The sequence below is a fragment of the Papaver somniferum genome, chromosome 6 (genome assembly GCF_003573695.1).
Source record: "Papaver somniferum cultivar HN1 chromosome 6, ASM357369v1, whole genome shotgun sequence".
NCBI lineage: Eukaryota > Viridiplantae > Streptophyta > Magnoliopsida > Ranunculales > Papaveraceae > Papaver > Papaver somniferum.
Window position 1 is genome coordinate 125,119,138 of NC_039363.1, and position 27,994 is coordinate 125,147,131.

Genomic DNA, 27,994 nt, shown 5'->3' on the forward strand with positions numbered 1-27,994 from the left:
CTTCAACTACATAAGTAATTGCACTGGATTTATTACTAGGTTATCTTATTCTTTTTTATATTGATTCTATATCTAGTTCTATAAGTAAACTTATCAATACTGATTGTTTTTTTTATGGTAATTGAACATTTTTTTTGTTGGTAATTTTCGATTTTTGGGAAACAAAATTAAAACTAGGGAAAATATTATATAGATTTACGATGCTAGGGTTGAATTGTATATAGTTGTGTAATTGAGTTGTAGTTGAGCTTAAATTTTTGATATTTGGATTCAATTTGTATATGAAATTATATGAGAATTTGGAGATTGGGGATGAAAACCTAGATTTATAATAATTCATGATCATGTTAATTGCTTCGCATATTGGTTTGAAATCTATAGGTTGTTCCAACGAGAAGGGAAGAATGAATAGAGATATTAGATATCCTTCTCGGAAACTCCTCTTTCGGAGACTCTGTTTTACATAACACATTTGCGTGATGTTGTTAGGTAAAATCTTATTAGTTTGATGGTATATGAGGTTGAAAACGTAGAGGGTTCTAAGTACACCACCAACTTTCTCTTTCGGCAACCTGTATGGACAAAACCTAATACAATTGCAAGTAGACCAACTGAATGATCCTTGAGAATATGTATCTAGAGTTTATAATTAGTATGTATATAGACAAGGAATCTGTGAACCTGATTGTTAAGAAGAGTACTTGGACGATCTCAAAAATCAATATCCAAGATCAATCTAGTCGTATCCAAATAATCCAATCGGAATTCGGCCAAGTAATAAACTTGTTATCTACCTTTCAAGATACAAATTCTACAAGAAACGAGTCTCGTAATCGATCACAATAAAATGGACGTATCTACTAAGATAAAATTTGTACAACTTGCATAAATTCAATTATAAAGATAAGCATCATAATGCGTTAAAGGAAAAACACAAGACACCAGAAGTTTTGTTAACGAGGAAACTGCAACTACAGAAAAACCTCGGGACCGCGTCTAGACTTCAACACCAAACTGTATTAAGCCTCTACAGACACTAGCCTATAATCAGACTTTGGACCGGAATGTGGTTGAGACCGAGTCCACCCTCCAATCGGTTCAGTTACAGTCGCGCTCCTCAAGTCTCTTGAACCTCGTAAGGTTGTACACATTTGATTCCCTTAGCTGACGTCCTTTACAACCTAAGAGTTGCTTCAGCCGAAGTGAAGACGTTTGATACCAATCTGCCTCTAACAAATAAGCCTATTTGATTTCCCTTTAAATCAAAGATCAAGGCTTGGAAATCTTTTTGCAATAGACAAAGCTAGCAAACCTCACAATCCGGAACATTTACACTCACTTAGATGAGAAGCCTAAATCTTTTACCACCTCTCAAGAATAATCTTCAAATAATCACTTAAGATCAATTTTCAGATATCTATCTTGAGGAATCGCGAAGTGTGAGACGAAGAGAACTTTGTGATTACTATCTATCTTGCCCAAAAGAGATTACGAAAACCTCGATAACAGAAAATCAAGATTAGGATTCACGAACTATCAAGATAAAGGTAGTCGCAATGGCTTCACGAATCCCCAAAGAGAAGTCTTTTTAGTCGAAGACCTAATTATGTTTTTCATAGGAAACCTAAGTCAATATAGGACACTCTAAAATCAACCAGGACACAAACTATCATGGATTGGATTTCCCAGTTGAAAGAGCATCTCTATTTATAGATTTCCAAGATTGAGGATTGCTTAGATTTCAAGCTAAGATAACTTGGGTTTAAAGTAAACACTTTAGGTCTTGAAAATACAATAGAAGAATATACATTGCGATCCGGTTACGGAACCATGTACAATGACTATTCAGTTTGACAGGTACCTACACATTATACTCCATCTATCTCATGAAAAGTGGTACCTTCACTTTTTTTACCTTGACCTATTTTAAGGCAAAATGAATAAGTGAATGTGTCACTTTCCCTAAAACAGAGGAGTATAATTTTTAAAAATTATGCTCTTTATAATTTCAATCCGGGCTCCTCAATGGTAAGCAGCCTAATAGGTTTCTTACAAGAATTGCAAGTAAAGTGATCGGTGGACCAGACAAAAGGGATGGATGAACTTTGGCTGTTAGGTGAGAGGTTAACTGGCATCCGGTTTGTTGGCAGTTGAAACCACAGTAGGAATAGGATCAACCGAAGGTCAACAGTGAAACGAGTTTGAGAAAAGAAGATGAACGTTAGAGTGTTCAGTGTCGAGAATAGAGTAATTGAAAGTGGGCATGGAAGCCTAATGGTCCTAGTTTATTATAATGACCGTAGACAGAAGAATGAACAAAATATGTGTCTGATTTTGAACTGGATTCTAGTTTCTAACTTGATTTAGAACATGAAACGAAAAGGTTTAATTTCTCAAATTCACATCTATGTACACAGAGTAGTGTTTTTTTTTTTTTTTTTTATCTCTTTTGTTTTTGAATACTACTACTGTATCAATGTATCAGGCCATGGCACTGTCACTATTTTCTTTAAGATCAGACGGAGGTAAAAAACAATCCATAGATAGTCCCCAAATATTAAAATCAACTTCATCAATCAACCAAGTTTCTTCCATCTTTCTCTTATGACTTGCGGCTCCGGCTCCGTATCTAAACAATGTCACAATCGTTCTCCCACCATGAGCAATGTTGATGCCATCAATGTATCTGTAGTCTTCGATTAATGATTCCATACTGGTCTCCCAAAATACACTATCATCTCCTTTTCCGGCGTTCATTCTGAGTAAATGTGAATCTTCAAATTGAATCAGTAAACCTGTTCTTTGGCTGAAGTAGCCCCATAAGGTATGATGGATGATTTCGAAACTGTCACTGCTTCGCGCTTTTAAGGTTACTGGGTTAGCTTCTAGCTTTAGTATGAAACAATCTTCATTGTTTATGATTTTTTCTCCAATGCACACTGCTTCTGAAAATAAGTTTGCTGTAGATCTTGGGTCCAATCCCTGACAAACCACAAGAAATGTCATATGCCCCATGTATCAACATAACCGTGCAAATAAATAACCACAAGAATGAAAAAGCTCAGAATACCAAGTGTCATATTTTTTCAATCATCAAGTTCTAAAGGGGGAAATTATGTGGTGTCATAAATATTTGAAACTTCTAAAATGATTTAAGAACGAGCCATTCTTGAGTTGTTTACCTGTAGAAACCGGCGCAAGGGTCTTGGAGGACCCCTGGAAGCGTGTGATTGTTGGGTTGCAAATTGTCTCCAAGCTACCTTACCATTACTACCAGCACTCAATTTAGAACCAGACACAACAAGTTCTAAATACCAAAGATCAGGATTCTTTTGCCATAATACAAATCCACCAATCTCGCCGTTCCCCCTAGCCTTAACGCTTTCATCTCCCATATGAAATTCCGATGCACACATTTTAACTTGCCCTATTGCATACATGCTATTCACCCCGTTCAGTGCCTGTTGTCCTCCTGTTGCCGCTATGTATTGCTGTATTATATATTTGGCCGTCGAGACTTGCTATTTCAACATTCAAACAGAGCCAGAAAATCATCATCATTGATTCTACATTTTCATTACAATAAGAGAAAGAAGAAAAGGAAAACATGGACATGGGAGCTATTTGGTTAGATTCTTACGATGGAGCAATCTCGAATAGGAAGGTTTACGGCCTGAGTACCACATTGAATCTGAAGAGGAATAAGAGGTGAGCCTACAACATTGAGGAGGAGTTGTAATTCGGAATGCCGGCCAGCAGCAGAAGCAGTTTTGTTATTTGATTTCATCAACAAACGCATATTTTGCGATCGAAGAGCCGCATTACTCCCCATTCTTGTAAACATTTCTTCAGGAATAGGAACCTCAAGAACTGTATCAAGACCATCTTCTTGATCAAAATTAGGACACAATTTCCTCATTGATCGAAAGAGTTTTTTTTTCAAAGTTTTTCCTTTTCCCGTCCAGTTTATTGGAGAAGAAAAAGTAAGAATGGAATCTCAAAGTTAGTTGTATTAATTTTTTGTTTCTTAGTTAATTGGAAATTCCATTTCTAATTCTTAACCACATTCTCATGTGGATACAACTGTCATTTTTTGGAGTTTGATTTTTATTTTTCTTGATGTGCAACTTAGTAAGTTCATTAAATGGGTTGAATTTTGACAATCAACTAGATTCCACTGAGCTGGACATATATTGATACAACATTGGTTTCTTTGCGTGCCATGTGTGATGCAACTTGCTATTGAGATATTTCAGAACTAAAATGACTGGTTTACTGATTGCTGCTAAATAAAATTGATTTGGCCGAGAAGTAGTGTGGATGGAATAAACAACAGACACATGATTTTTCAACTTGGTTTATTTCCTCTTGACTCGGGTCAACAAACATTTTGATTTTTTAGATTTCCCGCAATTGTCTCTCTTTCTTCAAAGACGATACATGGTTTTTAAGTGAATTTAGACAAAGGCCAAGTTGTCCGCCTATTATAAGTTCTGAAATGTACCAATTTTGTAGTGCGCTTTAAGAACAAGTTTTATGGATTGGAATATCAATATTCCAAAGTTTATGTCGCATCAAAATTTAGAGTCTTGCACATGATTTCTAAGTTTCTGAAAAGAAAAACCACTCATGAGTCAGCTTGCTACTTGTAAAGACATTGAGAACTGAGGAGAATGTCATCTTTAAGAAAACGGTGATCTAAGAAGCGACATTTCGGATGATAAGAGTCTCATGAGTTCACTCTTCACAATAAAAACACAATATCTCAAGACTTAGGTCCAGTAGGCAACAAATTTCCAAAATGTAGTTTAAAACCTATTATTAGCTGACAAATTTAGCAGAAACTATAAGGAAAACTAAATTTCAGTAAATTGAATATCATTGTAACGGTCTTACTATGAGAATCTAATCTCCTATGCCGATTCAGTTACTGCTAACTAAAAAATTTAGATACTGCCAAGTGCCAACAAACTCAGAAAAAGAGAAAAAGTGACGGAACAAAATTATGTACTCAGGGATCATCTTCATCTAGGATAAAGCTCACTTATTGAAGTTTCATTGATGCTCCTTGCTGCTGATTCATCAGGTGACTTGTGTTTCGAGATTTTTTGTTTTTCACTTTGGCCTGGATATGGATCTAGTATTAGTCTACTACCAGCATAAAATGCAGGTGCTGAAGGTAAATCGAGACTGACAGAGTAGCTATTGAGCATTAGGAGGACTGTTGGCATTGTGGGTCTATCTGCAACATTCTCTTGAACACATAATAACCCAATGTGGATGCATCTCATCGCTTCACCTCTAGAACATGTATCCTTGATGGTTGAATCTAACATTTCTAAAGCAGATCCATTCTTCCAATGTTTCCATGCCTGCATCAATTTATCCTTTGATAAAAGCATTCATCGCGTCATTGAAAATGCAGAATACTGGACACAGACAAAGCATCATGGATACTCACATGGCTTAGAAGGTCCTGAGAAACATCTGATTCATAAGAACAGTTCTTCTGTCCACTAAGAATCTCTAACACTAAAACACCAAAACTAAACACGTCTGATTTCACGGAGAATTGTCCTCGCATTGCATACTCTGGAGCCATGTAACCACTGCAAAACAATATACCCCAAATGAAGTAAGAAAATCATGACTTATTTTGATGCAGTTGAGAGCAATAACTGTTCAAAAGTTTGAAGTTTTCACTTACAAAGTTCCAACTACTCTACTTGTATTAGCTTGCGTTTGGTTAAGCATAAAAAGCCTAGCCATGCCAAAATCTGCAATTTTAGGATTTATGTCTATATCTAACAATATATTGCTAGCCTTGAGATCCCGATGAATAATTTTGAGTCGAAACTCTTCATGAAGATAGAGGAGGCCTCTAGCTATCCCACCTATTATCTTGTATCGTCTTGCCCAATCCAGAAGTGTACACTTATTCGGATCTACAAATTCATCCGACCAAAATATTACATATCAAATTACTATGATCAAATAACTATAAACAGACCGAGAGTAGGAGGCAAACCGAAAAGGAATTGGCCAAGGCTTGCATTCGGCATGAATTCATAGATGAGTAATTTTTCTTCACCATCTATACAGAAGCCTAGAAGCCTCGCAAGATTTCTGTGCTGAAGTTTAGCTACTAAGGTAACTTCATTCTTGAATTCTTGTTCACCTTGACCTGAATTTTTTGATAGCCTCTTCACGGCTATTTCATGTCTGTCAGAAAGTGTACCCTGAGAACATAAAATAAAAGTTCTTAGCAATATGAAAGCCTTAAAACCATGAACTATTAGATACTGCAATCGAGCTCATTTTACATGTTTTATCTGTTTTTTATACCTTATAAACAGACCCAAATCCACCTTCTCCAAGTTTATTAGCTTCAGAGAAGTTGTCTGTTGCAGCACTTAGTGTACTGAAGTTGAATTGCAATTCTGTACTGTGCAACTCATCATCGACATCTTCATGAGAAAAAAAATGACAAGACGTGAGAATCAATTAACTGGAACTTTCTAAATTGGAAAACATTATGAAGCAGCATATGGGTGCCATGTTTAAAGTAGTAGCTACTTACTGTCAAACTTCTGTGTCTTTGTTCTCTTTCTTCCAAAACAGGAAAACCAAAAGGTGATGGTGGAAAGTACTGTGATAACAGAAGGAATGACTATACTAAGAGCTAGTACGTATGAATTTCTCTTTGCTGCAGAAATATGAACAGTAAGATTAAGAACAGAATAAAAGCCCAACTCTTATGACAAACAACAATCCTTAATAACCAAAATCATTTAAGAGAACCTAAAATCTTGATTTTGTTCAAGGGAACTCTAAATTCTTCTAATACATGCTGATTACCTTCTATAAACATACAGAGTAGTAGTTGGAGTACTTCAATACCCAAATTGCTTATAACTCTTCCAGGTAGATTATTTCTGAGCAAAATGAATTGAATCAAGTACCGCAGAACTATCACCTATATTTCTGTTGGATTGAAATGATCGGACTAATAATATCACATAACAGAGAAGTAGTACTTACATCTGAGTTTAGTTGTACTCGTATTCGCTGATAATGGCTGAGAAGGATAAGGAGACCGTGGAGGTGGCGACAGAGGAACCATAGATTGAGCAAAAGGATATATTTCATATCTTAAATTACAACTAGGTCTAAAAATCCTTCCACCTTGTTTCCCGTTACAGCAATTGTGTAATTCAGAGATAGCTCCATGGAGACATCGACTGCAATTGCTAGAAGATATATCAACGGTACATTGCACTAACCCATATACTCTTTGGAAATCATTAAAACTCGTATCACCAGTAGCAAAATTTAAAGAACCATTTGAAATAGCTTTACTTACTAAACCATTCATTAAATCACCTAAAGCTGGATTAAACTTATCCGGATCGGTACCGTTGTTAGTATTCGATAAATTAAACAATGTATTACCTTGTATTAGATTGAAGTAATATTGATTTGAATACCTTAACAGACATACATCATACCAAATGATGGCTTGTTTAGAATTTGGGCATCTCTCTTCTGTAATGATATCTTTAGCTGCAATTGCAGCACAACTTTGACAATCTTGTGATGCAATATCACCTCTACACTGTAAAGAACCGTAAACCGTATCCGGTGTTTTCCCAGCCGTGGCATTGTAGTATCCATTTGTTATTATTAAAGTGTTGGCTGATGAGATAGAAGGTAGAAGATTATTGAGGTTCTTTTGAAATGTACTGTTAGTAGTATAATTTACTTCCTAAACAGATATAGTAAAGTTGTGCGGTTGTGTGTTGTATGATCAGTAAGTTCGAGAGAGAAAACAAGTAGATGAAGAAGATAAGTAGTAGATTGAAACAACCCATGTTTTTCGTTTTTCTTCTGATGATCATATTGTTTTAGTTTCTGATTTTGTAATGAACTCAATCAAGGACAATCATCAAGTGTGGGGTTGGTTTCGTATTAAAGTCTTAAGACTAGCTACAGAAGTACATTTCCCACATTCCAAGACTATGTGGTTGGGGGTGTCAGTGAAAGTCATGTATGTGGAGAAGACTCTTGAGTAAACTAGTCCTCAAACAGGAGCCGAAACGGACTACGAATTTTAACAAGAAGTTACCTGGAAAAATTCAGATAATTATTCAATTGCTACATTTTATCAGCTGCAGAATGATCCACTGAATACTGTAAGAGGAGAAAATATAAAAGTTAGTTCAACATTGAGGATAAGTGAGGGACAAAGAGAGAACAGGGATTTTAGTTGTATTACCTTTTTGAGAACCCAGATGGCATGATTGTAAACCCTGTTGAAGAGAGTTTATCGAAGATATTAGGTCGGTAATTGTATCGACTTCTCTGTAATTGACGAAATTCTCTCTTGCAAATTTGTAATAGTTTGGGCGATTTGCTGACTAACCTTAAAATCTCACAATATACTTTCAAAGACTTCTTCATAATCTAATGAACTTTCTCTCAGATCTCGTTCTATCTCTCTTTGAAATCCTGGTTCTCTCCCAAGTCCTGTCCTGGAATTTTATGAACAATGGATGGCCGATTCCTGTGAATTTCTAAAAAATGCATATGGATTGTCCAAAAACCCACTATTATAAAGGATACTCACCGTTGGATCGGTTAATTAATACTGGTATCAGCCTTTATAAATCATGCAAAAACCGACCTATCCAATGTAATCAAGTCCAATTAGACAAGCACTAGAATCTTTTAAAACCCCTAATGGGCTGGGTCAACCAATTGTCTCATAAGAGCTCAAAGAATTGTTCTTGGGATTAATTTATCGTCAAAGTTGCGGATTTGGAAAATCCAACCGTGTCCGGTCCAATCACCTGCGGATTTAATATTCACGGTTTAACGGGTGATACAGACCCGATGCAAATCAGCCGCCGTTTTAGTAAAAATAAAATAATAAAGTAAACAGACGAATAGAGTCACTAATTCGAATAGAGTCCCTAATTTTACGTTGGTGTAGATAAATTGGTCCATGATAGTGAACAAGTGTGTTGACTTTTTTAAGAGGTGGTATCGTTTGTTGACTCAAATGCATGTTTTCTGTTTCCTCCCCATTGTCCAGTTTTTGTTAATCAAGCATTACAAAATCCTCTTTTCATCTTGTTCCAATTATGGAACCTTCTTTTACAGATGACCTTTTTCATTAGTCAAAATTGTTGAACAACCTTACACAGTTTTAACAAACTTGAAAATTCAGTTGGAGACACAAGCATTCAAAACTTACCTTACACAGTTTTAACAATCGAAGATAGTTCGTCTTAGGGGAAAAAAAGAGAAGAAGAATCGGTTGAAGTAGAGATGGAGATGGAAATGAATTTGATTTTAGTTTTTAGTTTCATTATTAGGATTTAATGGGATGTATTGGTAATATTAATATTTGATAAAGGATAAATTAGTAGTTTTATCCTTTAATAAGTTTTTTTGTCTTTTAGTAGCAGGCCCTAAATAAATTGGAAAGGCCCAAACTATCCAGAATTATAATGGGTTGGAGATGCCTGTTATGTCTGTGGGAATCGCGTTCGTTTTGATTCAAAATTATATTCCCAGTCCCATAAAAAATGAGATTTATCCTTTTTGTTTTTATCACAAAATAAGTGATATTTTATATTTTCCCCAAAACAAATTTTTACTAATCAGTGATATTTTTTATTTTTCCGAAAATCAAATCTTTGATAACAAAAGTGTTTGTTAAGATTTTAGTGGTACTGCCAATCACCAACTGGTCTGGTGGTTGGCATGCTCCCTTCCACTGCAGAGATAGGGGTTTGTCATGTGCCTATGCAGACGGCTTCCTTTATCAGTTCAGGGATGCTTTTAGTAGCTTTTAAATTATGATTCATTATAAATGTCAAGTTAATTACTTTCTTTAGCAGTAAGTTAATTTTCATCGTGTGGCAGTGCAGTGCCCATGTGTATTCAGTTGAGCCGTTGATGCATTTTGATTAGGGTTTCTCTAGTATTTATGCTCGCTTTCCTTTCTTGTACTGAACTTAAGAAATTAAATGAAGTAGAGCTCAGTCCAGTGTGGCTGTGTTTATCGTTTTGTACTTGTGATTCTCTTGTACCTCTCGTAATATCATCATCAACCATACCAGTGGTATTACCCAGTAGATCTGGTACCTTACAATGACTGGAGGTCCATCAATCAAAGATGTTGACCACACAACAAAGGAGTTGTCACGTTTAATGACGAATCTTACAGAGATATAGCGTCAAGCAGAAGAGAAACGTGAAGCAGATGCTAAAGCTCGTCAGAATAAATCGTCTAGTACAACTCTCAGAGGACACCTTAAAGCATCTCCAAAACCTACCTAGATCCACAGTTGGTGAACAACACACTCCTCTTTCTGGTCACCCTGAAACTAATAGATTTGTTCATGGCTCACCTGCAAATTCTCTCAAACCAGCAAAACTTGAATTTCCAAGGTTCGATGGTGAAAATCCCAGAAGCTGGTTACGCAAATGTGACAGATTTTTTCAGATGCACCTCATGGAAGACGTTCAGAAGACAGAGTTTGCTTCTATGTACATGGATGGTCGAGCTGATTCACGGTTCTTCGATTATTGTTCCTGTAAAACATCTGTCCGTTGGTCTGAATTTTCTAATCATCTTTGCCGTCGATTTGAAGATTTAGCTAATGACAACTATGTTGGTTGTTTTAATAAACTCACTCAAATCACTACTGTGGAAGAATATTTCCAAACATTTGAGCATCTCAAATCTCTAATGATTACCAAAAACCCTTCTCTGGATGAAGAGTACTTTATTCTTAGTTTTATTAGTGGATTGAAACCTGAGATTAGCAACTCAGTACGAATGCACAACCCCACATCTCTTTCTCAAGCTTTTTTCTTGGCTAGGCTTCAAGAACAAACCCTTATTTCACCACCTAAATCTACCTCAATTAAACAACCAACTACCTCCACATATTTCAATAAACCATATACCTTTACCAAACCAACTACTTCACCTGTAGTTTCCACCATAATAAACCCCATTCCCCAGAAATCTACTTATATACCTCCTATCAGGAGATTAACTCAAGAACAACTAGCTCAGAGAAGAGCCAAAAACTCATGCTACAATTGTGATGAGAAATATGTTTATGGACATAAATGAAAGACCCAACAACTCTTTATGGTTCTAGCCGAAAAAGAATCAACTCCAGAACCCATTACTTCACCCATTGAGCCAGAACAACCTATCACAGTTGTGGAATCAGACATGGAATTTCTCTCCATGCTCTTACAGGCCATCATAGTACTGAAACCATACATATTTTGGGGAAACTCAAAAAACAGGCATTCACAATTTTAGTGGACACGGGTAGCACTCATAGTTTCATAGATGCTGCTCTTGCCAAGAGATTATGCTGCAATATTCAACCAACATCTAATTTACTAGTTACAGTAGCAAATGGAGAAAGAACTACAAGCTCTGGGGTTTATCAACAGATGGAATGGAAAATGAGAGGCCATCAATTCACATCAGACTTTCATGTTATTTCTTTGGGTGGTTGTGATATTGTGTTGGGAGCAAATTGGCTTAAAAATCTAGAAGAAATGCTTAGCTCTGGTGTGATTCAAGACAGTCACAGTCCCTTTACTTCTCCAATTCTCTTGGTCAAGAAAAAAGACAATTCTTGGAGATTTTGTGTGGATTACATAAGGCTCAACGATCTCACAATTAAAGATAAGTACCCCATACCTATCATTCATGAATTTTTGGATGAATTACATGGCTCAAATTTTTTCACAAAGTTAGATTTAAGGTCTGGGTACCACCAAATAAGATTATTTGAGGATGACATTCACAAAACTGCTTTTAGGACCCATCATGGTCATTTTGAGTTCAAAGTGATGCCATTTGGGATGGAGACTAATGCACCTGTTACTTTTCAATCTCTCATGAACTCAGTTTTTGGTCCTTACTTAAGAAAATTTGTATTGGTTTTCTTTGATGACATCCTTATATACAGCCAGTCACTTGAAGAGCATATTCAACATCTTTCTATAGTTCTTGGCCTTCTCAGACATCACCAACTTTATGCTAAATTTTCAAAATGCTGCTTTTCTGAATCTTCCTTGGAGTACTTGGGCCATATCATCACAGCTGATGGGGTAGCTGCTGACCCAGCCAAAATTGAGTGTATGAAGAACTGGCCTATCCCAACTTGCCTTAAGCAGTTAAGGGGATTTTTGGGGCTAACTGGCTATTATAGGAAGTTTGTTAAGCAATATGGCCTTATCAGTAAGCCACTCACTGATTTCTTGAAAAAGAATGCCTTTCACTGGTCTCCAAGTGCAGAGGAAGCTTTTCAAAAACTTAAACAAGCTATGTGCACTACTCCAGTGTTGGTACTCCCTGATTTTACTAAAACATTTGTTGTTGAGACAGATGCTTGTTCTACAGGAGTGGGAGCTGTTTTAGTGCAGGAAGGCAGAGTTATCAGCTTCTACAGCAAACCTCTTGGCCCAAAATCTCTAGGTTTTTCTACCTATGAGAAGGAACCACTTGCAGTGGTAATGACAATCACTAAGTGGAGATGTTGTAGTATTAATCTTGCGGTAAATAAGGATTCGTTGCTCGGACTTGAAAAGATTTTAAAACAAAAATATATACACAATATTTGTCACAGGATCAAGAGACACCAGGACACAGGATTCCACCATTAATCATTCACACAATTCATATATTTATTCGAAACAATTATAGCTCAAATCATAAGGACTCTCATTCTTGCCAAGGTAGATTTTTAGAATATTTATTGTATATCACTAGCATGACACATCAAAAGCACTACGACCAAACATACATCATCATACGATATCACAACCAATTAAGAAAAATCATAAATCGATTAATAATAATTGCAAGTAGTCAAAAAAAGAATTAATATAATTATCATATGCGTAAAAAACGGCTTCCTCCATCATCACAGTGTTGGGGTTTAGCTAATCTTTATAATCATGTTCTCAAAATATATATTTGATGCTCAAAGTATGATTAAAAGAGTCAAAAGTTATAAAACAGTGGTTCTGAGACTCACAAAACACGTCCAGAAAGAAACGATACCAGAAAACTGCAGCTAAACTGCGACACTTCTCCATTGCTGCTGGAACTGTTGAAGAACGACGGTCTTTGGCCGTCCGTTCTTCGTGTTCTTGAGCTTCTCCTTCTTCTTCAGCAGCAGCAGGTGAACAATCCTGCAAGTCCCGATTTCTCACTCCTCTCGGCTCTGGCTCGACCCAAAACTCTTGATCCCCCTTCTATGAGACCCTAGGATGCTATTTATACACAACAGGAGCAAAAAATCACTCACAATAACTCTACATAATTCTCATTTACTCAGAAAATATTTTTTTCATTTTCTTCACTGTCAGCCGAGATACGATCTTTTCCACCTCTTCTTCCTGCGCAAATGAGTTGTAATACTTCCATAAGTCACATACAAACTTTATAAGAGAAGATATCTTCCCCTGTTTGTCCACAAAATTTCCAAAATCGGCTCACAGTGCACCCGATAATATCTTCCCCTGTTTAACTTTGATTTCCTCCCACGGCTTATCTGGCCCATTTTGATCGATCAAATTGCTTACAATAGCCCTTTTTAGCTCTATCAAGTTAAGCCCAACTGATTCTTGGTATTGAATCTCTTTAGAAATCTTCCAAAATGAAATCGAAAATTCAACAGCGTCTGCATGCATGTTTCCCGCCATTTTGAATTTTCAAATCGTGAAGAAGGGTGTCCCCCTAACCACTGTTGGGTGTCCCCTTAGCAACTGGGGTGGAAACATCCTTTTTGGGGTGTAAATATCCATGGGGTGCCCTTATCCAACCAAGGGGTTCCTTTAGCAATTCTTCTGGGATATTTTCCGCACTTTTTCGGGGTTCCTCCGGGACATTTCCGGGGTACTTCCGGCACACTTCTGGGGCGCTTCCGGTATACCGTCAACGGAGCTCCAAACGCCGCATTTTTAACCAATTTCGTCGCAAAACCTTATTTTTCCAAAAACACCTATAAATAAATAAAACACCATAATAAGTACAAAAACGGGCACTAACAGTATATACAAATGAGATATATTAGACACATAAATGCGTCTATCAAATACCCCAAAACTTATTATTTGATAGTCCCGAGCAAATCAAAACTACAAAATAAAATCCTAACTCACTTTCGCAGGCATCGTCGATTGCATTTAGCATATGAAATAAGCCTTTAAACCCCTAGGTGTCCCTAGTGGCTGAGTTATAGTCTCGGGAGGGCTTACTAGAGATATACCCACAAAACCTTAATACTCCAGACCCTAGCTATCTACAACGAACCTTGGAAGGCACTAAAGAATCTCCTTGGTTGGCATACTTATTGACTACAAGAGGAAGTACCCTGATGCGAAATTCCACTTGATGTACACGAGTTTGCACTCAAGCATACTAAAATTCATATATAAGTGACAGAGCTCTACTCAGATAGTTGCACTATGGACTTCATACTCGGAGTCAGACTAATCATATGGATAGATTAAGAGATGAATATAGATGGTTTTGATGTTAACTAGGTGAACGATGTTTCTCATATCTGTCTGAAGGCCACTGCCAAAATAAACCTATCCTAAATGACTGAGATAGTCTGACTAATATCAAATAACTGGCATATACAAGAGAATCAGTGTTCGATAATCCTAACTCTAGGTCAACACAACTGACATATACAAGGGTTCCAGTGGCCGACTTTATTGAATTTTATTCCGTTTGGTCAAATGGTCTGGTCTAAAACTTTTTTTTCTTTTTAATTTTTTTTCATAACTTTTTTTTTTTTCAATACTCAGTCACTCTATTTTACCCTAGCAGTGGTAACAAATTGAATCGTGAGCCCCACCTAATCACCTAGAGAAACATAGTTTAAAAATAAAAATAGAAACAAAAATGAAAAGGACTCAACGAGATATGGCGAAACTATCATGTTATTTCTAACACCTGAGCTCTATGCTTTTATGAATAGACTCTTTAGATGTTTCCATCTAGTCAGATTGGTCCCTCAACTCCTAAAACCAAAATTCTTCCATCCACTTAGATTGGTTAGTGCCATCCTAAATAAGCATAAATTTCTAGGCTCTGGAGTTTATTTATTATGCAACTAAAAAGTTTCTCCCATACCCCCAAACTTAAACCTAACATTGTCCTCAATGTTCTAAAGATAAAATTAAAAACATGAACAAGGAGAAACTGTTACCAATGAAGCAAAAGAGATAAGGAAAGATATTACCGTGTCGCAAGAATATTTGGTTACCTCCCAAGAAGTGCTAAGTTTAAAGTCTTCAGCCAGACATCGGAAGGAATTAGTCACCTCATAGAATCATATAGAAGTAGTCGGAATAACTGTGGGTCATCTGGATCAAAAAGTATTATCCACAAGAAGAGGAAACTACAACAGACCAAAAAGATGCCGAACGTACCCTTGTTTAACACAACTACATCTAGTTGTGGCTCAGGTTCATGTTCTATAACTGGGTCTAGATAACAGGTTTTCATCGGTTGGATTTCCTCAAAGCTAAGATCCGGTTCAGGTATTAGAGTCTGAAAAAACTCAACTAAGAACTTATAAGAACATAACAACAACCTGAATAACAGGGGATCCTCTAAGTCAGTCAGATTTGACTCACACAGCTGACCACAATGAAAGAGGTGGTCTTCCTTAAGAAAATGTGTCGACCCTAATATCCTAAAGTGATTAGGTTTAGTCTCAAAACTTAATAACCGACACATCTTAAAATCAAAAGTTCCCACAATTGGTTGAAAAGTATTTGGTGGGAAAACAAAGTCAATCTTGGTATCATAGCCTGGGTTAACCACATCAACCAAAGGATGGGTTTCTAACAACTGAGCTTCTTTCTGGACATCATTAGGTTCGGGAAAACGTGTATGAAGATAATCTTGTAAGATGGTTGAGGCACAAATGTCAAGTCCTACAGGAGGGTACTTTCTAAGAGTTAAAGCACACGGAGAATGATAATCACCCCCAAAATTAGATTTTTCTGTGTCTCTAGAAAGACTAGTCACAACTTCCCTAATTTCTAGGTCATCAGATTTCTGGAAATGGTCAATAGATTCTTCTAATTTGGGTTCATCCTCACTTATTTCTACGAGTTTATCATCTTCTAAGACTAGTGTTTCTAAATCGCTAGATTCTAAAACAGTATTCTCAGTGTAAACTCTTTCCTCTAGACCATCATCACAATCATATAAAGTATTATCAGAGAAAGTTTCATATAAAGGCTCATCAACTAAGGTTTTAATCATAATTACCTCCTCCGATTCACTGATAGGCACATCAAATAATGGATTATCCAACATACTGCAGGCTAAAGGATCATGAACTACATCGTCTAAAACGGTGGTATCTCTAGTCAAATCCACATCCTTTTGAATAGGTGAATAATTATTAAAATTATTTGGATTTGTATTAGAGACAACACTATCATTATAAAGCTCAATCGGAGTAACAAATTCCTGATCACTATGCCTACATATTTCATGTTCTTCATCAATACTATCCTCATCATAATCATCACTATAATAACATGAAAATGGTTGAACCTTATCTAAATAAGTAGTGTCTTTTATTCTAGCCTCGTCCTCTAAATTAGGCAAATATTCACTATTGATATCAAGGGTAGAATTAGAAACCCTATTTTGGAAATTTAGATTATTTCAAGCAGCATTAGCCAACTGTTCATTTTCTGCCTCTAGACGTGCCTGAATTTCACTGAGCATAACACTTATACGTTCACCACTCTCGTTTATCATCTCAGAATATCGTGTACACTCTTCTTTTGAACTATTCATTGCAACTAAACGTTTATACGTCCTTTCAATCCGTTGTTGGGTCTCTTCTAGATATGGAACAGGTTCAGAAATATCATAATCAGGACTAGTTTCCAAAAACGAGTAACCAGTACTACAGTGTTCCTGATTTTCTTGCTCGTAAGACCAATTCGCGTGTGGATAGTAATTGGGCTCACCATGGTATGAACCATAACCTTGAAAAGGTTGGCGTTCCCAACTACTATTCCCACCATGGTCATAAAACTGATGATGTCCATATTCAAATTCAGGTCGATACTCATTGTATTGGCTTCTATCATACCAGTTCGACATTCTTAATTGCAAGGGAATTTTACACAAACACAAACAAGGCCGACTCGACTCCACCAAAACAAACCTAAAGATTTCTAGCAAACAAAAATCATGATGGCTTCACTTAGATTGTTTCTAGACTTGCTTCTATCTCTCGAAGGGGAATTCGTTAAAATTTAAGCAAACCCCTCTGGAATCAATCCGAGTCAAAGTAAGTTGAATTGAGGCGAGGGCAGCTCAGTGGAGATTTGATACCCAAAGCCTCACCGCTATCACAAGGCGGCGCAGTCACGCATTCAACTCACATAAACCATCATGAACTTCGAGGTGTGCTTAAGAAAGTAACCAATATCCTTCGAATTTTTTTCCTGATAAGCGCGATACCCTATCGGTCTCGTTCTAGTCAAGTTTTAAGCTTGGGTTCGCGTTAGGTTTCGTTTTTCTAAGGCGGGCAAGAAGGGAGCGGTGATGAAATCCGAACCCTTATCTTGTATTGGCCATTCCTTGCCCTTTACTAGGAATTTAAAAACAGTCCAAATTCGTCCTCAATCAATGAATCACCTTAAGGAATACAGTAAATCCGCTAACAGGGGATTCGCGGGTGTTTCGAAAGCTTACCTCCCGTACCAGACGGGGGATGAACCGTTGAAGTCGACTCGGGCCACGACTCCTATGTCATGTACGAACCCGAGGGGACGAGACGATATTGTAATCGTCGTCCTTCCCTGCAAACAGTTTATATTTATTTTATTTTTTATTAATAATAAGACCCTTCCGTAGGGTTAAAAAAAATGTCCAAAAGTCCAGAATAAAGTCCAAATAAAAAGTCCAAAAATTACAAAAATTATGAAAAATAAAGCCTATTTACAAATTCTAATAAAAAAAAAGCTATATACAAAAAAAATAAATAATAATAATAAAAATTAAATCCTAAAAAAATTATGTCTTTTTTTTATTCTCTTTTAGCTTTTAGCTTTTAGCTTTAAGCTTTTTGTTCCCAAGTCCTTAGTATTCCACTTCGAACCTGTAAATCAAAGACACAAAAAGAAACGTAAAAAGAAACAAATAATAGTAAAAAAATAAAAATAAACCTAAAAACAAATCTATAAACAAGTCCCCGGCAGCGGCGCCATTTTGTTGTAGTATTAATTTTGCGGTAAATAAGGATTCGTTGCTTGGAATTGAAAATATTTTAAAACAAAAATATATACACAATATTTGTCACAGGATCAAGAGACACTAGGACACAAGATTCCACCATTAATCATTCACACAATTCATATATTTATTCGAAACAATTATAGCTCAAATAATAAGGACTCTCATTCTTTCCAAGGTAGATTTTTAGAATATTTATTGTATATCACTAGCATGACGCATCAAAAGCACTACGACCAAGCATACATCATCATACGATATCACAACCAATTAAGAAAAATCATAAATCGATTAATAAAAAGTGCAAGTAGTCAAAAAAAGAATTAATATAATTATCATATGCGTAAAGAACGGCTTCCTCCATCATCCCAGTGTTGGGGTTTAGCTAATCATAATAATCATGGTCTCAAAATATATATTTGATGCTCAAAGTATGATTAAAAGAGTCAAAAGTTATAAAACAGTGGTTCTGAGACTCACAAAACACGTCCAGAAAGAAACGATACCAGAAAACTGCAGCTAAACTGCGACACTTCTCCACTGCTGCTGGAACTGTTGAAGAACGACGGTCTTTGGCCGTCCGTTCTTCGTGTTCTTGAGCTCCTCCTTCTTCTTCAGCAGCAGCAGGTGAACAATCCTGCAAGTCCCGATTTCTCGCTCCTCTCAGCTCTGGCTCGACCCCAAACTCTTGATCCCCCTTCTATGAGACACTAGGATTCTATTTATACACAACAGGAGCAACGAATCACTCACAATAACTCCACATAATTCTCATTTACTCGGAAAATATTTTTTTCATTTTCTTCACTGTCAGCCGAGATACGATCTTTTTCACCTCTTCTGCCTGCGCAAATGAGCTGTAATACTTCCATAAGTCACATACAAACTTTATAAGAGAAGATATCTTCCCCTGTTTGTCCACAAACTTTCCAAAATCGGCTCACAGTGCATCCGATAATATCTTCCCCTGTTTAACTTTGATTTCCTCCCACGTCTTATCTGGCCCATTTTGATCGATCAAATTGCTTACAATAGCCCTGTTTAGCTCTATCAAGTTAAGCCCAACTGATTCTTGGTATTGAATCTCTTTAGAAATCTTCCAAAATGAAATCGAAAATTCAACAACGTCTGCATGCATGTTTCCCGTCATTTTGAATTTTCAAATCGTGAAGAAGGGTGTCCCTCTAACCACTGTTGGGTGTCCCCTTAGCAACTGGGGTGGAAACATCCTTTTTGGGGTGTAAATATCCATGGGGTGCCCTTATCCAACCAAGCGGTGCCTTTAGCAATTCTTCTGGGATATTTTCCGCACCTTTTCGGGGTTCCTCCGGGACATTTCCGGGGTACTTCCGGCACACTTCTGGGGCGCTTCCGGTATACCGTCAACGGATCTCCAAACGCCGCATTTTTAACCAATTTCGCCGCAAAATCTTATTTTTCCAAAAACACCTATAAATAAATAAAGCACCATAATAAGTACAAAAACGGGCACTAACAGTATATACAAATGAGATATATTAGACACATAAATGCGTCTATCATGAGACACTCTCTTTTTGGCCACCATTTTATCATCAATACTGATCAACAAAGCATCAAATATTTCATGGATCATAAACTAAACACTTTTTTACAACAAAGATGGCTTATGAAGTTGTTGGAGTTTAACTAAACCATCCACTACAAGAGAGGCATGGAGAATAAAGCTGCAGATGCCCTGTGAAAACTTTCTTCTTCTTCTCTATGTTCAACAACTTCTGTCTCTACACCTACTTTGGCTCAAGAGGTCATTCAGAGCTATGACACAGATAAATGGGCCACAACCATCATTCCTCAGCTGCTAGTGGCTCCTTCCTCCATTCCTAACTGCACTTATGTAGATGGCATTCTGAGATATAAAGGCAGAATTTATATAGGCACCAACAACAATCTCCGGTATACCATCTTGAAATATATTCACTCTTCTGCAGTTGGAGGACATTCAGGTATGCAAGGCAGCTACATAAGAGCAAAGAGGTACTTTTATTGGAAGGGCCTCAAGAAGGAGATGTTACTATTGGTTAGCCACTGTGATACCTGCCAGAGGAACAAGGGTGAACACAATTTTCCAGCTGGGTTACTATAACCTTTACCAATACCAACTCAGGCTTGGGAACACATCTCCATGGACTTCATAGAGGGTTTACCTATCTCAAGTAAAAAGGATGTTATTCTTGTTGTGGTTGATAGACTCACAAAGTATAGCCATTTCGTTAGGTTAACTCATCCATTTACAACTTCTACTGTGGCTCATGAGTTCCTTACTCATGTTTTCAAATTACATGGTCTCCCATCTTCCATTGTTTCAGATAGGGACAAGATTTCCACTAGTAACTTTTGGAAGGATTTGTTTAAAGCAATGGGCACCAGTTTGCAAATGAGTACTTCCTATCACCTTCAATCAGATGGCCATCCTGAAAGAGTGAATGCATGCTTGAAAAACTATCTCAGATACATGACTGGACATCAGCCTAAACAGTGGTTCAAATGGCTTCCATTGGCATAATTCTGGTACAACACCAACCATCACACAAGCTTAAATATGACTTCATTCAAGGCATTGTATGGCTACTCCCCTCCACACTTTGCCTTTCCCAATGAAGCACTTACTTCTGTTGCTGCTATTGAAGAGTATTTAGCTAAAAGGGATGCAATGTTGGAACTGCTGAGAGACTCTCTTCACAAAGCACAAGAGAGAATGAAAGTGTTTGCTGACAAGAATAGAACTGATAGACATTTTGAGGTTGGTGACTTAGTCTTCTTGAAGCTTCAACCCTGTAGACAATCATCCATTGCCCTGCGCAAGAACTTCAAACTATCAGCATGATACTATGGCCCATTCCCTGTGATTGTCAGGATTGGCCAAGTAGCTTATAAACTACAACTGCCTGCTTCTTCTCAGATTCATCCTGTATTCCATGTGTCCCAATTGAAGAAGCATATAGGCTCTGCTGCTATCACTGCTCCAACTCTCCCACAAACTGATGCTGATTTAGGCACAAGGGAAATTCTTAGGGGACGTGCTGCCATTTCTCATATGTTGATCCAGTGGTCTCACTCAACTGCAGCTGATGCTACTTGGGAGGATGTTTCAAATGTCAAGGCTCATTTCCCTAAGTTTCATCCTTGAGGAAAAGGATGATTTGAAGATCAGGGTATTGTCATGTGCCTGTGAAGGCGGCTGCCTTTATCAGTTCAGGTATGCCTTTAGTAGCTTTTAAATTACGATTAGTAATAAATGTCAGGTTAATTACTTTCTTTAGCAGTAAGTTAATTTCCATCGTGTGGCAGTGCAATGCCCACGTGTAGTCAGTTGAGCCGTTGATGCTTTTTGATTAAGAAATTGAATGAAGTAGATCTTAGTCCAGTGTGGTTGTAGTTATCGTTTTGTACTTGTGATCCTCTTGTACCTCTCGTAATATCATCATCAACCATAACATGGTTAGAACCCTGTAATTGCCAAAAATCCACTCCAAATTAAGGAGTTTGGATGTAGTCTAGGGACCACTAGTTTAGGGTATCAAAAAAAGAAGAAAAAAAAATACTGGTACAACGTTCGCCAATATCCGTCTTTTGTGCTGTGAAAATGTTAATTCGAAATCTAGAATAGAAAACATAGTTTGGACAACTTAGCTTAGATAAAGAGCGGCCATGATGCATTCTGGGGAAAGTTAAATCCATGGTTGTGGTTTGGTCTAATTAAAATTAATCATCATGAGTGCTTTATTAATTAGTGTATCATTAATCTCTCATAATGAATAATTATTAGTAAATTTCATCATTAAATATCCTCTTAATTAATATAATAAATATGTATTTTTACATTACTTAATAAATTTTTTTTTTTACTAAATCAATAGAAATTAGTGGTTAGTAGTGGAAGAAATAGTGGCTGGTAGAAGTGGTAGTGGTGGAGGCGATAATACCAGTGGTGGTGGAAAAAAATAATGCCAATGGGTGGTTTTATGATGGTGAATAGTCGAGGACAATATTAGTTTTGTATATTTACAACACAAGTAACATTATATCGTGAAAGATGTAGTTGGTCATCACGATTGAAAAAAACAAATATCATATTTTTAGGATGATACCATACCATTTAAAAAAAATGATCATAACCGCCAGATCACCTAAATGATATCCTTGCTACCTTTATCACCCGGTTGTATAAATCATGGTTCTAACCGTTAAAATAAAATTAATTGCAATATAACAGAGTATATAACAACAAAAAATGTAATGGAATAAATTAATTAACGATCTAAGTTTGTTCAACCGTAATTTTACTCATGATGTTTGTGATTTAAAAATTAAAAGTACGATAAACGGCCAACGGGAGGTAGACGGCGGTTATGGTGGAGAAATAAATGGTATTGTAATGGCGGCGACGGTTGGTAAGTAGCAATAGACTATGTTAATTTTGTATCACTAAAAAATAGGTAACATTATAAATTAGAAGTTGGTTGATCGTCTTATTAATAAAATAAAATAAACTCGGTTAAAATACCTGAAAGATCAAAGAAAAACAAAAAAAAACCCACAAAATGTCACGTTGTATAATTACTACAAACAAACGGGCACAAGTCAAAATCAATACAAAAAAATTTACTTATTATCGAGATGTGTCATTACGGTAAGGGTTGTACCCTAGCTGTGTATACTTTTCTGCCTATTTCTTTGTACTGTATTATAAAATGAAGCTTTGATAAGTTAGGAAAGATAAAGACCGGTTCTGATTTTTCCTCCCAACTGGTAAATTCATGGTTTCTTTCGATCCCATGAATACATACTTTAATTGAGAAAAATTCATTACATATTCTCTTATTCCCATCTCAAAGTCTAAATCAAAATGGAAAAATGTATCAACTGAAAATTACAAACCTACCTTCCCATAAACTGAACAGTTGATTCTCTCTCTCACATTCGGTATGATGAGTGGGTTTGAAAACTCTAATTCCTTACTTTGGAGCAAACGAAAATTAGAAATGAAGTTGGGAAGGGAGATAGATTGCAGAAAGGAAAAAAAATCCAAGAGTATAGTTCCGCTCAATCTTCTTTCAATTTTCTCCCAATCTTCGTCCACCAAAACGTACATCTGTGACCAGTCAAAATACTCTGAGCTCATTTGAAAAAATATTTTCTTTTTTACATTGTTTTATGTATGAATGTTTGGGGTTTCTACCATTTTCTTGAATATCATTTGTTGTATATTTAGCTGAAGTATACGTTTTAAAATATAGCCTTATTGATTACAATAACCTCATGGTTAAATTTAGGGGTGCGTGTATTTTATGATTAAAATTTGGCTATCACAAGTCGTCGGGGTTTCAATATATTCACAACTTTTTGGTTTAAAAAGGTGATTTTTTCAAGAACTAATTTTTCGTTTCTATTTGTTTAGATATTAGTGGAAATAGATTTTTGATTTCATCTTGATAGATAAACTTACACAAAAACTTATACGATTATTCAAATTACACGTTATAATTTGACAATAAATTGGTATTTGCAAAATGATCTTCCATGTATAAAAAAGCCCATGTTCTTCGGGCTTCTGTTTCAAAGTCCAGAATAATTTGACTAGAAGCTATTTTCAATAAATAACCTGACATGATTATACATAATTTATATAGCATCCACGACATTATGGATTCATTCTTGGAAAAGCTAAATCTACGGCTGTAAAATGATCAGTTTAATTAACTTTCAATAATAAATGTTCTATTGATATTTCATAATAAATATTTATTTAATTAATCAAATAAATATATTTCCATTAATACAATACATGATAAATTTATTTTATATTAAATCAGTAGGCATTAATGGTAGTTGTGATGGTGGGAAAGGGTGGTGGATCGACGCTGGAGATAATGGTGGTGGGTGTTGGTGAGAATGGTGAAGTGACGACGTTAATAGTGGTGGTGGTAGTGGGATGAAAAAGGTGTCTTAAGGTTATTTAGTTTCCCTCATTGAAAAAATTATTTGATATTAGTTTTTCAGGAAAAATTCATTGAGAGAGTTTCTTTTCAATTTAATAAAAAAATAATTACACAATATGCAACAAGCTGCGCCGCGAGCTCTTATTAGATTTTAAATTTGTTTTTTTTAAATTAAAATAAATATTAAAGGCCAGATTTTTCTAGGGAGAAGATAAATCAATAGCTATGGTTTTAAGATTTGTCGGGTCGGGGCAGGTAAGAAGATGAGACCTATAAAAAAAGTTGACCATATACAAGGCTACATGCGAATCAATTTAGTTTGTCATATCTCTCTCTATTCCCATTTTTTGTCATGATTGTTTTTTCCATTTCTCCTCGACTTCATATGATTATGCATGCTTGAGGAATAATTCATGGTAATAGGTAAAGAGAGAAGATAAGTAGATAAAAAACGAAATGGATCAAGAATTACAGATTATTAAACTTTAGGAAAACACAAATCTATGTAAATTTAGAATAATTCATATCACCAAAGGGAGAAAAATAATCCTTGAAGCTAACAGATTTTGTAAGATTAATCTGATTGATTTTGAAGTAATTTTGTGTTTCAGATTTGTTATAAATTTGGTGAACGACCTTTGATGATTTATTTTTTTTCGAAGAAGGGACACTACTTTTGAAGAAGTTAATGAAATGGTGTTCTATTACCCATAGGCCCATTGGATTTTGAAGAGTTGGTTAACATTTAATTATATTTGTCCTAAAGGATTGTGTGACTTACAGATATAATATTAAAATATTTGAGACTAAGACATGTTTATTAACCAACACCTCAAAAACATTTAAATTTGGATCAACTTGATCGATTTTTAGCAAACAGTTATGATATGTATGAACCGATGGATATAAATACATATCATTTCCCGTGCCGTAATGGCACGGGTTAAGCCCTAGTTTTAACATAAAACGATAGTAAAGTCAAATTACTAAACAACTATTTCTATCTCGTATATTATCCTTACAAGTTGAGTTTTCAGCTAATGACAGTTTTCAGGAAAAATATACACTTAATCTGGCGGTCTTGGAGTTGCTAGATAAAAGTTGGATTGCGCAGTGCACATTTAAATTTAAGTTTGTTTTCCAAGTTTTCAACTATCAGAAAGGAAAAGTCTAGTTTGCTTCTAGAAAACATTGAGAACTATGTCACCTTTAAGAAATCGGTGATCTAAGCATCGGATATTTCGGATGATATCTGGATTCTGGTCTCATGAGTTCACCCTTCACAATGAAAATACAGTATCTGAAGACTTCGGCCAAGAGCTAGCCTTTTAAGGCAACAAATTTCCAAAATGTAGTTTAAAACGTAAGATTAGCTTTCAAATTTAACAGAAATTAAAAGGAAGACTAAATTTCAGTATATTGAATATCATTGTCTTACTAAGAGAATCTAATCTCCAATGCTTTAATAAAAAAAAAGTACAAAAATTCGGTTCTTGCTAACCAAAAAATTTAGATACTGCCAAGTGCCGCTGCCAACCAACACAGAGAAAGGGAAAAATGACAAGATAAAGCTCACTTATTGAAGTTTCATTGATCATGCTGCTGATTCATCGGGTGACTTGTCTTTCGAGATTCCTTGTTCTTCAGTTTGCCTGGATATGGAGACGATTTGGGTTATGCCTCTACTAGTACTACCAGCAAAGAGTGCAGGTGCCCAAGGTAAATCGAGAGTGACAGAGTAGCTATTGAGCATTAGGAGGACTGCTGGCATTGTGGGTCTATCTGCAACATTTTCTTGAACACATAATAACCCGATGTGGATGCATCTCATTGCTTCATCTCTAGAACTTGTATCCTTGATAGTTGAATCTAACAATTCTATAGCTGATCCATTCTTCCAATGTCTCCATGCCTGTATAAATATTTCATCTGATAGATTATTCATCGCGTCACTAAATATGCAGAAGATTGGACACAGACAAAAATTATGGAAACTTACATGGCTTAGAAGGTCCTGAGAAACATCTGACTCGTAAGAAGAGTTCTTTTGTCCACTAAGAATCTCTATAACTAAAACACCAAAACTAAATACGTCGGTTTTCACAGAGAATTGTCCACGCATTGCATACTCCGGAGCCATGTATCCACTGCAGAACAGAACACGAAAAGAGATAAGAAAAACTCAACTTATTTTGAAGCATTTGAGAGCAGTTAACTGTTCAATAATTTGAAATTTTCACTTACTAAGTTCCAACTACTTCACTTGTATTAGCTTGCGTTTGGTCAAGCACAAAAAGCCTAGACATGCCGAAATCTGCAATTTTAGGATTCATGTCTATGTCTAATAATATATTGCTAGCTTTGAGATCTCGATGAATAATTTTGAGTCGAGATTCCTCATGAAGATAGAGGAGGCCTCTAGCTATCCCTCCTATTATCTTGTATCGTCTTTCCCAATCCAGAAGTGTACACTTATTCGGATCTACACATTCATCCACCAAAATAACGAACCTTTTGAGTCCCAATTATTATCTAGAAAAAGTACATATCAAGAAACTACAGCCGAATTACTATAAACAGAGTGTGTGTAGGAGTCAAACCGAAAAGGACTTGGTCAAGGCTTGCATTCGGCATGAATTCATAGATGAGTAATTTTTCTTCACCATCAATACAGAAGCCTAGAAGCCTGACAAGATTTCTGTGCTGAAGTTTAGCTACTAAGGTAACTTCATTCTTGAACTCTTGTTCACCTTGACCTGAATTTTTTGATAGCCTGTTTACGGCTATTTCTTGTCCATCAGAAAGTGTACCCTGAGAACATTAACTAGACGTTCTGAGCAATATGAAAACCTTGACACCATGACCCATTAGATACTGAAATCGAAAGTTTATCATTTTACATGTTTCTAATCTGTTTTTTTGTACCTTATACACAAACCCAAATCCACCTTCTCCAAGTTTGTTAGCCTCAGAGAAGTTGTCTGTTGCGGCACTTATTGTACTGAAGCTGAATTGCAATTCTGTAGCTGGCATCTCATGCTCAACATCTTCATGAGACAAAAACAACAAGACGTGTGAATCAGATAATTAGCACTTTCTAGCTTGGAAAACCAAATGGAGCAGCATATGACTCTAGGTAGTAGCTACTTACTGTCAGACTTCTGTGTCTTTGTTCTCTTTCTTCCAAAACAGAAAAACAAAAAGGCGATGATGGCAAGTACTGCCGGCGACACTAACAGCTAGTATGGATGAATTTCTCTTTTCTGTAGAAATTTGAACATCAAGATTACGAACGGAATAAAACCATAATTCTTATGACAACAATCCTAATAAGTAGAAAAAATTATAAAGAGAACCAAAAATCTTAATTTTGTTACGGGAACTCTAAATTCTTAGAACACATGACATGCTGATTGCCTTCTATAAACAAGGACACATGGACCTATACAGTGTAGTAGTAGTTGCAGTACTTCAATACCCAAATTGAACTTTTCCAGATCAATTACTAAAATGAATGAACTGAAAATGAAACCGACCAAATACAATTTTATGTATTGGATTGAAATGATCACATGACAAAGGAGCAGTACTTACAGTTTGATGTAGTTGTAGTCGTATTCGTTGATGATGGCGGTAATACCGAAGAAGGAGATTGAGCAAAAGGATATGTTTCAAATCTTAC

At 36.2% G+C, this 27,994-nt stretch overlaps 3 protein-coding genes across 3 annotated transcripts; all 3 read right to left on the reverse strand.

Moving 5' to 3' along the window:
* Positions 1-2,424: 2,424 nt before the first annotated feature.
* LOC113286144 lies at positions 2,425-4,090 on the reverse strand. The gene is made up of 3 exons (XM_026534843.1): positions 3,641-4,090; positions 3,183-3,521; positions 2,425-2,982 (listed from the first exon to the last, which is right to left on the reverse strand). Exons 1-3 carry the CDS (start codon positions 3,917-3,919, stop codon positions 2,482-2,484), a joined length of 1,119 nt encoding a protein of 372 aa, XP_026390628.1. The 5' UTR covers positions 3,920-4,090; the 3' UTR covers positions 2,425-2,481.
* Positions 4,091-4,840: 750 nt separating this feature from the next.
* Positions 4,841-8,567, reverse strand: LOC113289182 (putative cysteine-rich receptor-like protein kinase 35). The gene is made up of 9 exons (XM_026538377.1): positions 8,276-8,567; positions 8,126-8,190; positions 7,042-7,695; positions 6,581-6,706; positions 6,346-6,467; positions 6,029-6,239; positions 5,708-5,945; positions 5,462-5,609; positions 4,841-5,372 (listed from the first exon to the last, which is right to left on the reverse strand). The coding sequence occupies exons 3-9, from the start codon at positions 7,373-7,375 to the stop codon at positions 5,025-5,027; spliced, it is 1,527 nt and encodes a 508-aa protein (XP_026394162.1). The 5' UTR covers positions 7,376-7,695; positions 8,126-8,190; positions 8,276-8,567; the 3' UTR covers positions 4,841-5,024.
* A 17,276-nt stretch (positions 8,568-25,843) lies between these two features.
* On the reverse strand, positions 25,844-27,962 carry LOC113289183 (cysteine-rich receptor-like protein kinase 10). The gene is made up of 7 exons (XM_026538378.1): positions 27,907-27,962; positions 27,464-27,575; positions 27,238-27,359; positions 26,913-27,123; positions 26,557-26,794; positions 26,312-26,459; positions 25,844-26,224 (listed from the first exon to the last, which is right to left on the reverse strand). The coding sequence occupies exons 3-7, from the start codon at positions 27,343-27,345 to the stop codon at positions 25,907-25,909; spliced, it is 1,023 nt and encodes a 340-aa protein (XP_026394163.1). The 5' UTR covers positions 27,346-27,359; positions 27,464-27,575; positions 27,907-27,962; the 3' UTR covers positions 25,844-25,906.
* Positions 27,963-27,994: the final 32 nt, after the last annotated feature.